Source organism: Dryobates pubescens, chromosome 32, assembly GCF_014839835.1.
Source record: "Dryobates pubescens isolate bDryPub1 chromosome 32, bDryPub1.pri, whole genome shotgun sequence".
Taxonomy (NCBI): domain Eukaryota; kingdom Metazoa; phylum Chordata; class Aves; order Piciformes; family Picidae; genus Dryobates; species Dryobates pubescens.
The window spans coordinates 5,980,057-5,991,639 of record NC_071643.1 but is presented as its reverse complement, the minus strand read 5'-3'; the positions used below and the strand labels follow the sequence as shown (position 1 = coordinate 5,991,639).

The 11,583-nt window shown below is 39.8% G+C and overlaps 1 protein-coding gene and 1 long non-coding RNA gene across 2 annotated transcripts in view; one reads left to right on the top strand and one right to left on the bottom strand.

Annotated features, from left to right (window-relative positions):
• Window positions 1–203: 203 nt before the first annotated feature.
• On the bottom strand, window positions 204–7,076 carry LOC128898804 (uncharacterized). The gene is made up of 3 exons (XR_008462981.1): window positions 6,966–7,076; window positions 3,664–3,787; window positions 204–1,122 (listed from the first exon to the last, which is right to left on the bottom strand). It is a non-coding gene; the product is annotated as an uncharacterized LOC128898804 (long non-coding RNA).
• The window catches only part of CPB1 (carboxypeptidase B1), a 28,804-nt gene continuing 23,797 nt past the window's right edge, over window positions 6,577–11,583 (top strand). Inside the window, exons 1-4 of the mRNA XM_009910849.2 lie at window positions 6,577–6,893; window positions 7,000–7,075; window positions 8,671–8,795; window positions 11,126–11,225. Of these exons, the coding sequence (XP_009909151.2) occupies window positions 6,823–6,893; window positions 7,000–7,075; window positions 8,671–8,795; window positions 11,126–11,225 (372 nt within the window). The 5' untranslated portion in view covers window positions 6,577–6,822. The remainder of the gene's footprint in view (window positions 6,894–6,999; window positions 7,076–8,670; window positions 8,796–11,125; window positions 11,226–11,583) is intronic.

The window sequence follows — 11,583 nt, the reverse complement described above, 5'->3', positions numbered from 1 at the left end:
TCTCTCTTATATAATGTACACCCCATTGGCTTGCTCCACATGGATCACTCTTCATGAGTCCTTTGCATTTAAGATATGCTGAAGCATCCATCTAAAGACCATGACATGACCAGAGGGAATAGGAAAAGTTTATTCATCTCAAAAGTACTCAAAAGTATACATCTCAAAAGGCTATGACTGAGAATCTCAGTGGATTGAATTTCCAATATTTAGCCCTGACATAACCTCTCATTTCAAGCTCCAGAAGCTTGTTATTCAGTGAGGGGCAGGCACTGAACATCATGACCTACTCTTATTTTCCTGGAGTGAATAACCACAACCAGTTTCTTCAAATGTGAGAAGTTCCAGCAATTTACCCAATACAAAAAACTAGAATGGAAAAAGGCAGCATAATAGAAGTATAATATTTGATTAAGAACCATGAATGAAACAAGCAAAATTCTAGATGTCACACAATTCTCTTGCAAGCCTTCCAGTGAGAAAGCAAAGTGAAATGTGAGCAACACAATGAACAAACCAAGAGGCAGCTTTACTTAGGTAGGAAAATCTTTGGATGCAAAAGAAAATTCCCCAACCCTTCTGCAAGCATTCTGCTGTGTAGTACTAAAAACCAGCTGACCACAGCAGGGAAGGAAATTCATCTTTTGCTGTGAAACATCACAAGGTAGGAGTATTATGGGGTTTAACAGAAGGAAACATAATTTTATATCTATAAAATAGATTTTTCTGTTCCATATTTGTATTATTTGTTTTCTTCTGGCCAGGCACTTGGACCAGATCTTCTGACATTTGCACCAAACCAGCAGCTTAGCTGCTGCACTGCCTGGCTGGAGCCCCTAGTCACAGAACATCATGAATTTGACACACTGAGTGCAGAATACAGCACAGGGCCTCGAGATACCTTTTCTACCATTTCCATGAAGCACTACAGCAACATTTCCACATCAAAATATATCTTCCTTTTTTTTTTTCTTTCAGAAAATGTTTTAAATAATTCACAGAAAATGTAAGGATTTCAGGTAGCTGTGATGTTTCATGAGGCAGTGGATCAAAGCACAGTCTCTCTCTCTCTCCCTCCACGTCTTCACTCCTTCCTGGCACATCTGATTTTGTAGCTGGAAGCTGAGAAGTGCAGAGAAATGTAAGTAAGAAGAAGAGATACAGTAGGAGCAAAAAGCCTCTGTGTAAAATTGGATCTGCATGGCCTCAGTGTTTGAAATATCTGTATTGCAAAGTAGCTTTAAAACCTCTTTCCAAACAAGTTGGTAAAAATACCATTGTTTTGTGCATGTTCTACCAAGCAAAAACCCAAACCAAACCAACCCCCAAACAAACAAACAAACCCCAAACAACTGAATTTAAACATCCAGCCTTGCATGGGTGGAACACAGCAGAATCTGGACGCTGAATTTAAAGCAGCTATCTTATCTCTGACACTTAAACATTTCCATGTATACAGACAAAAATACATTGAAGGAGTGGTGGTGTTTTATGTTCTGCAGCTTGCTGCTTTTTTTTTTGCTTCATCAAGGTCCCTTTCATAGCAGTTTAAGAGAGATGTCCAACTGAATTAATTTCCAGATACATTTGTGCAAGTGAGATTAGACTATGGCCACATGCTGAAATTGTTTGTTGAAACTCTGAATGTTTTCCTTTGTTCTCTTAAGCCTGCTTCACTGAAAAAAAACCAGCAAATTATCCATTTATTGAGAAGCCCAGTTTTATCTTTCCTTGTTTCATTCCTTCTCTGAATAAAGGCAACTTTTCCGCTAGACAAACATCCATACCTCAATCAGATTGGGTTTCACTTCAGTAGCACAGATTTGATTTCTACTTATTTTTTCCCCCTGTGATGTCTCACACATAGCTAATACACTTGCTTAAATCAGACTTATTTTCCACTGAGTTTGAACTTTGTTTACTTCCATGTTCACAGAGGAACAAAGAGTGCCGAGATTAATTCATTCAGCTTCATTTGCTACCCCGTACTCTTATAACGAGTGAGCTCTCACTATGGTTTTTGCAATTAGTGTGTTTTAATAATGCTGTCCAAGTATAGATTATTAGTCCAATTAATTGCTTTGGGAAGAATGTTATGAATACTTCTGATCAACAAAGAACCACGAGTCTTTTGAAAAGGAATATACTGTTACATGAACAAACTGATGTGCAGAATACCCAATTAATCTACTCGGGCGTTTTGGTTTAGTGATTTTTACATGGCTTTTTGTTGGTTTTCCTTTTTTCCATCATGGCATAGGAAACCTAACCTCAAGCTGTGGGAGAAAGAAAGAAGGGAGCTGATTTTAATGATGCTTTAATCTGTGTGTTTTGCTGGGGAGGAAGGCAGAGTAGTTAGCTGCAGTTCTACTAGATCACAGTGGAGCTCTACTCCCTTCTGCAGCTTATGAATTTCAGTTACTTCAATAAATGGAAACTGAGAATGTGTATTCATTTCTAAATGGTCAAGCTGCTCAGTTTGCTCTCTTCCTTGAACCTTTCTTGCTGGTGGTTTTTATGCACCCTGGACTATCCTGTTACCTATTTTCTGTTGTTACTCCTACTCATGGTCATCCAGCTGTGCTGTTAGCTCCAATGTAGCAGCACTATCTGGATCATATTTAGCTGTATGAAATGGAGATTCATCTGTCTATATCATTCTGTTAAAACTGGAGGTGGATGATTGCTCACAGACAGTCTGATTTACCTTCAGCCCCTGCAGAGCCTAGAATGGGAACTAGGGGAATACTGAGAAAGACAACATGCTAACAACTTTTAGTAGATATCCTAGAGAGGCTTCAACAGTGGGCAGATACTGCTGCATCTCATTACAGAATAATGCTAGCACTACCTTGGCACCATCTGGTTCTGGCATTGCTGGAGACATTAGATAGGTGTAAATCTTGTGCTGATCTACACCAGACAAGAAACTCCTACAGATACTGCAAGAAGATGAAAGTTTCAACTGGCTTCCATTAGTTGAAGTACTGAGTGTCTAGCTACTCATCTATTTGTTTAGATTATCAGCTTTTCCCTGTAGGTGTGATCTCTCTCATGATACTACATGCTGATCTCTGCAGCTTAAAAAGTGTAAGGTGAAGGACCTTATGATTTTTGCATCTTTGAGCTGTCACTGAGTCGTGACGTGACCCTTGCCAGCCTTGCAGATGCCAGGAATAGGCTTGAGTATGAGAACTCACCACACTCTTGTACATGACAGAAAGCCCATCCCAAGGACAGCGAATTAGGCAGAAGATGTCCATAACCAATGGCGTGGAGTCAGTTCTTCCCACTGTTTCATTATATATCTGTTATCTATATGTTCACTGAACAGTTTCTTGGTGGTTGGTTGCTGGGAATTCTGGCACTGCCTGTATCTTTATTCACTGCTTGCATTTTGCTATATTTTACACTTCTTTTCAGGCAAATAAGAATCTGAATGTATATGATGCATGGAAGAACTTCTAGCTAGGGATATAAAATACTTTCTAAACACTAAGCAATTTGTGCATTGATCATATAATGAAGCTGCAACAGATTCATTTCTAATCCTAAGTACTAGAGGTGAATGGTGAAAAATGAGATACCTACTTCACAGGAGGTACTTTGGCAAGAATTCACTGACCCTACAAAAGAACAGTGACAGATTTCGCTGGTTCTCACCTGATGAGTCAATTGCAGAAGTGGAAACACATCCTGAAGTCATGAGAGCCACTTTATTTTTGCTCCATACCCCAGATCTTCTTTCCTCTCCTTATCCACTACCTGTTCACATGTTAAATAATGTCTGCAAATGTGAGAAATAAATAAACATTAAAAAAAAAAAATAAGATGCCTACCCACAGCTACCAAAACAGTAGGATATGAGCATGTCCCAGGACATTGAAGTTGAAAAAGCCTTTGATGAATTATATTAATAATATATAGATACAGAAGAAGTACCAAGAAAGCTTGGAGCATGTGCTAGATGGCAGATTCTGACGATCCTGGCCTCTTCAAAGTACTCTCAGAGGTCTTCAGAATACATTCAATAGCATTTCTCTTCAAAACTAAGGTGAAGAAATATTACCCTAACAAATAATTGATGACAAGAGGGTGCCCATAATTCAAACTTCTGTGGCTGGTCTGGGGCACATGTTAGGAACTGACTACATTACATACATAAGCAGTGTTAAGATTTGGGCATTGAGGAGCTTCTGACTGATCTTTCGGAACGTAATATATACCAAACAATATTAAGAAGATGAAGTAGTCAATCAAGGATTATAAGAACTGAGGGATAATATTTTGTAACTGACAGAAGCCTTTTTAAAACAGAGCTCAACAAACTCTCTGCTTCAGGAAATCTGCAGATACCAAAACTCCTAGAAAAAGAGACATTATTTACCCTTGGACTTTTACACTCAGTTTGATAACAAAATACATGTCCTGAAGAAAATGACTACACACTCTCCTTTCAGGATTCAACTGACTTCGTTACTTTCTTGATTAACAACAACAAAACAAACAAATTAATCTTTTCAGAGGCAATACCAGCTTTTGCACTCAGTATTAAGTACCACAGGCCAAGGTTTACTCAGCCATGGACAACTGATGTGCTGTTGGCTTGTAATCAGGCGCTAAAAAGAACAGATGGCTTAACCAAATTTAATTTGCTGTTTTATTTATCCTTATGCTGCCTCTTTATCATACAAATATTAAACATCTATATTATGCAGTGAGAATAACAAGACAATGTTCATAGAGCCAGTTTATGAGCTAATCTGACAAATAACCATCAAACCTGAGATGCAAAATAAATCACCTAAGTAGCATATTCCAGGTCAGTGGCTTGGTTTTTTTTCTGACCTGATCTGAGATGAAAACAGTAAAGGCTGCTGTTAGAAATTATACTATTCAATAATGCCTGCCAGCTCAGTAGTTGATGGCAGTACTGCTGCATCTGTGATCATTCAGGGAGAAAAAAAACCCCAACCAAACAACCCACACACACAAAAAAGAAACCCCCATCACTTCCAACTACAAGGAAAAGCAAAGAATGTCCTAAAAGTAAGCTCCAGCACTGAAATCTGGTAGTCTTCTGTCTCCTAGATGCTTCTCAGTGCTCAACAAGGAATGATGACATCTGCAATTTGTTTGATTACTTCTTGTGATGATTTATTCATTGCAAGATCTGGGCTTGATCATCTCCACACTATTGTCTTAGCAGTGTTCATGGGATCAGACCATTTTATTTGATACCATACATCTCATAATTGAAAAATTAAACTTCTGAAGACTTTGCAGTATTGTTTTGGCACTCTATCAGAATGACTCCTGCTCTCATCCTTCTTTGGAGACTTGACTCTAAGTAAGATTATAGCTGGGTAAGAGCCTGCAGTGCTACAAATTAGGTCATTAATTGTAAAGTAAGTTCAAACCCTACAATTTGGCAAAGGCAGCTCTGGATAAATAGGCTCCATGCAGCTCTGGAATCTCCTTTTATGAGCTTAGTCATCATGGGTCATATTGTTAAGCATAAACTGCTGAATTTTTGGTACAATGACTTAAAAATTTATTTCTAGGCATTCTGTATATAAGGCTGTTGCAGTTTTACTGAGTTGACTTCAGAGAACCTGATAACACACTAGGTGCAAGGTCTGATGCCACATTCAGTCTTAAAATAGTCACATTTCTGCACTGCAACTCTTTTAATAGGAGATTAATATGTTGATACTTACTATTTTTTTCACATATGATATGACTTTAGGTAGATTTCTGCAAAACAGCAGATACAGAGTCAAAGAACATCTTCAAGATTATCTGTGTCTGAACCCCTTTAATGTGTTTGGTCACTTAGGTATAGCAGAAAACAGAAATTCCAATCTTTACTTATTTACAAATGGATTCATTTAGAGGCTCCCCGACTGAAAACATCAGTCACCTCAGGACACAGCATCAACAGGCAATTAACGTTACATTTAATGCCAAGCACTCGCTAATGAAAACTAAACAGATGCAAGTGCAGCGATGCAAGCACCCAATTGTTTCTCAGATAGCTCAGGCACAACATGAAAGGTAAAGCTGAAAATGCTGTTGTACAACCATGCTTAATTCGATCTCTTTGGCCTACATGTAATGCCTGCAGTAGTACTTAAAGTAAAAGATACACCCTCTGATTTTTTACATGATTAAATTAAGAGACTATGCAAGAATCAGTGACTGCATTATGTGGAGGATATGTACAACTCTACTGTGACTAAATTTCTCCACTCTTAGTTCTGCAGACACTTGACTTATAAGTGTTGGTGACAAATCAAAGAACAAGCTCAGCACTTTTTCTCCTCTGTTGGCAAAGAAAAAGACAATTGGCACATCTCAACTATGTTTCCTCTTCCTTTGTCAGAGTCAGCCTCACATTATTCAGGAAGCAGGACAGTGTGTGATTAAGACCAGTCATGCTGCAACAACTTCTGATAGACACCTACCACACATAAAGTAACAAGAAAGTATTATAAAGTTTGTAATCCAGCAATCAAATTATTACCAAAAAACCCCCAAACCTCACATACAACATAAAGCAGAGACATTAAATTCACTTTCTTGCATCAAGAGTTTATCCCACTGAAGCAGCAAGATTCTTTAGCCAGCCTGCCTTGAGATTTTCAGCTGTTTTCACAGGTGTGGAGTAAAACACATTTTATAAATAGTGTGCAAATAAAACAAGGCCAAGGGAATAATCTATCATCTGGCCAGTGCTTTGTTCTGGGGTATAACTGATAAGAAGCAGGGCAAAACAGGTTATAAAAGCAGCATAGAACCTTGGGGTTTCTCTTAAAAAAAATGTGGGCACTCTTGGTTCTCATAGGTGCTGCAGCTGTTTCTGCTCACCTGCAGGATCATGCCTTTGATGGGTAAGAACAGACATCAAGTTTTATATTTGCACAATTTCTTCTGCATGAGCAAAAGCCTTTCAACTGACTTACCTCTTTCAAATTCAACCCTTTTCTCCCCTTCCAGGCATAAAGTGTTTCGCGTGATTCCACAGAATGATGAGCAGGTGGAAATCATCAACTCCCTTGCCAGCAACATCCAGGTAAAGAACTTGGGGAAGAGGCTACATTGCATTTGAAAAGATCATTTCTCCTTTTGTTTTAATTAACATATACCTTCATATATCATACCTTCATATATCTTCTTTAAAGAAGAAAAATATGGCATGTTGCTGAAATAAAGGCAAGATTACTTGATTCCATTCATGGGGAGTGTTTCTTCAGAAGGAGCAGGACAAGGTGACAAAGCTAGAGCTGTACAAATACATTTCAGTATCATTCTAGAGAGCCTAGTTAACTCAGCCTGAAAATCAGTCTTTTTGTCATAGAGTAAATTGTGTGGGGAACCTTCAAGAGCATATCAGATCAAACCTGGGAACTGCAGCTACTCGAACTTTTACCATTACAGGCCAAACATTTTGCTCATGTAAATAATCTAAAAATCCATATTCCCCATAAAGTGAACTTTTGCCTGGCCTCTAATCTCTCAAGTCATCTTTTCTTCTCTTACTTTGCCTTTAAAGCTTCCTTTCTCTCCAACCAAGCTGCATATTTCTCAGTGACCTTGATGTAGATATATGATGACACAATGACATTAGGAAAAACAATAAAGACAGAAAATGTGTTTTCAATATTCCTCTTAAGCTTTGATGTTGTAAAATAGCTGTTGGTGGAAAAGACACCATTATCTGTAGGATGAAAGGATGGTATTTTTAACGAGGTGCAGATGTGGAGAACTATCATCAACAGGCATGCTGGAGCAGTATTCTGTAGAATATACTATAGGAATGGTGCTGCCAATATTAAGAAAATAAACATACCATGCTTGCTTTTAACTGTGTAGCACAAAGGGATTGTTTGCTTTTTATTTTCTTTTAAGAAGGGAAGAAAGAAAGAAAGGCTACCATTGTTATACAAAGCAAACAATCCGTACTCCTGGAGCAGTATACCCTGAAATAGCCATCTCACATGAAGGCACATAGTTCATGAATATGCCTACCACTCCCAATTTCCTTTACTTTCATGGGACTAAAGGCTAAAAAGGACTGGCAAACCAGCTTTGCTTTCATTGGCCTTTAATAGGACACTAAATCCAGATGTCTGGAAGCTGACTGGCAGAAACACATGAGAGAGAAATAGTGCTGTCATTTGTCCACCCTGAACTAAACACCTTCCAATGCATGGTCCTCATACCAATTTTAGTGAACTGAGTTCTGAAAGTATTCATAAAGAGAACATTTTTTTTTTCCAGCAGAGGAGCCTACTTCTATCTAACACAGGCAAAAAACTCCAAAGCAATCTGTACAAAGAATGTAAGAAGCTGTAAAGATAATTCTAATAATTATCAGTCTGTATGTACTCAGACACTGCAGAATTCTTGGCATTTGTGAAAGTGCCACTGCCATCTCCAGAATTCTGCCATATAAATTGCAGGGCCTAATGCAATCTCCTTAAACAATTTCAGGTTAAAATTTAGGTTGAGAATTCTGGCAAGCAAGGTCAAGGCTGTGTAATAGGATAGGAATGAATTTTGGTATGTTAATCACAAGCAAGATAACCAGCACATGTACATCCACCTAAAAATCACATCCATGTGGATGCATTTATTTCTTTATCTGTTCATCTGGCCTTCTTGCAGGTTGACTTTTGGCAGCCAGACTCTGTCGCTCTGGTAAGGCCAGAAATGCAAGTTGATTTCCGAGTTGAAGCTTCTGACTCTTTTGAGGTTGAAGATCTTCTGAAAGCAAGTGGAGTGGAGTACAGGTAAGTTTGTGCTCTTTGAATAGAAGATTAAATATTGGGGGGAAATGTGTTTGATATTTTCATATTGGTCACCCAATCTTCCTGTCATAAACTTAATCTCTACTGTGGATGCCTCTACAGGGTTCAGCTTTCATATGGCAGTTCAAATGGACTGTATTAAAGAGGTGAATTGAAATGTGGATAGAGATAAGAGACAGAAAGCAAAGGCTTACTACCAGGAACTTCCCCAGGGTGAAAGCTCCCTGCAGTACAAGGCTGGAGTACAGAAGGGGAAAAAAAATTTTCATTCAAGACAAAAGGCAGCAAAGGTTGAGAAAGAGACAGAAAGAACACCAGGGAGTTTTGTATGATAGTATCACGGAACTGAAGCCAGAAAATGGTGAGCCCCAAGGGCCACCATAGCTAGAGGAGCAAAATTGGTGGCAAAGAGAAGACAGTTGCCAAGTGAAGAGCCAAGGGAGTGGGGAGAACAGATTCCCAGGACACTGTTGGGCTTACTCAAGTCACACAGCAGATGCATAGCAAGGATTTCTCCAGAGAGAGAACTCTTGATTGGTTTCAATATTTTGCAAGTATACTCTCCACAAGTAAAAAAGCCCTGAGTTTCCATGACTGATTACAACTGCAGCACAAGTGGAGGGAAGAGGCCACGCTGCCACGTTATACAGCTCTGAGAATGGAAGCATTGTACTGAGTAGCACTAATGGGAGAGCAAGGAGAAAAGAGCAGGATCAGGCAGTTGCATATATTTCATATCTTCTACTCACTATGCAAGCATTGACAGCAGATGAGAAGCTGACTTTGGGCTAGAGTGAAGTGAGGTTGTCTGTCTTCATTTTTTCTTTAGCTCTACTTGAGCACTGAAATTGGCTCATGCCAGTTTGATTATAAGGGTTCTTCAATGGGTAGTGGATATCTGTCAACATCAAGTACTCAGACATGGAAAGTCAGTATACTTGATCAAATTCTCACAAGTTCACATGGCTGAGTGGAGAGTTTTTGTTTCTCAGCCTCATTCATTGCCACCAGGCGGAACTTCTTCGTTGGACTCCACACAGTTCTCATGAAACATAACTTTTATTATCTGCTAAATATGAGGATAATTCATCCCTAAGCTTACTGGCCTCATGTTAACCATGTCTAATTTGGATGCCACTGGGGGAACAGAATATAAAAATACTCTAGGAAGAAATAATTTTCAGTAGTGCCACAGCCCACATGCAGCACAGGAATCCAACTGCAATGGAATTTCCTTCTCAGCAGAAGAGAAGTTACTCTGCATGTGTTAGTTTTTCCTGTAATATTCATGAACTTGTTCAGGCCCATGCACAAATCTTTTGATTGCAACAAAGGCCACAACGTCTGGAAGGCATCCCTGACAAACTTGAGTGGAGTGTCCTTGACAACCCAAGCTGTTACAATTCTTTTGAAGTGCAGCTGCAGTGCCATGGCATCATGTCAATGCAGTCATTTGCACTGTTTGTTCTGAAGGCTGGTGGTGCCTCATACACTGGCCTCCCGCTCATCTATCCAAATCACAAGCGATCAAGGACATATCCCCATGGCTAAGATTTGTAAGAATGTTAAGATGAGCACTGGAAAAACAAGAGGATTTCATTTTTTGATAGCCAAGGTTGAAACACAAGCAAAAGGTCCTCAAGAGCATGCGCGACGATGAGCTGTGCCTTAGTGTTAGCTCGAGAAAGATGAAGGGGAGAGATCCAACCAATCCAGACAGGATGCTGGGATTTTCTACTTTAATAGCCCTCCTTACATGCAGTAAAGTAGCTTGGAAGATGGATAATGCAATAGAGCTGTCAAACCACACCTAAACTTTGGAAGCTTGGTCTGACAGAGAATTTCATCAGGCAAACATCTCTGGGCTGTTGCATGGGAGAGTTAGACTGTTGCAGCCTAAGTCTACTCCAGCATCATAAAGTTAAGGGAGGCCCCTTTTCCTATTGAGGCAGAGACAACAAGGCAACACCAGGTAAACCCAGAGCTCATTTTCCACACACAATCTCTCTCAGCATTGCCATTCTTCTTAAAGCAAACTGTTGCCATTGTGGAGGTTTGTTACTAGGGGAATAAGTAGGCAGGGTTTAATCAGGAGGAATCTGATCATACTGGTGGCAAGAGTGAAGCAGATAGTAGGTTGAGATTTTAACCTAATGTATCTCATTTTCAAGTGTATAAATCAATCTTGCCACATTTCACTTCATAATCCATGCAGCCTTTTATTCCAGGAAGACCCTGAAATGTCTGCCTGGTGCTTACTTCCCTGTTAGCAAACTGCTTCTCTTCATGCTTTTTGTGGTGCCTTATTGCAGAGTTCTGATTGACAACCTGCAGGCTGCCCTGGATGCCCAGCTGGACAGCAAGGCTCGTGCTGCTGCACACAGCTATGAGAAGTACAACGACTGGGAAACGGTAAAGTCTAAAAGTTTACCACCTTAGCAGCTCAATACCTTAGCCTCTCTAGTCAAAATAGCTTCTGACATGCTTCCAGCCTTCTTCCCTTCTCCTCTTCTGTTCCATACATGGAACCTGATGGAGCAGATCCAGAGGAAGGCCATGAATATGATCAGGGGGATGGGACACCCCTGCTATGGACAGGCTGAGGGAGCTGGGGGTGTGCAGCCTGGAGAAGAGAAGGCTCCGTCGAGCCCTAGTAGTGACCTAATAGTTGGACTAGAATACCTCTAGATGTTTCTTCCAACCCAAACTATTCTATGACTCTATGATCATGGTTAGGCCACAGCTTGAGTACTGTGTCCAGTTCTGGGCC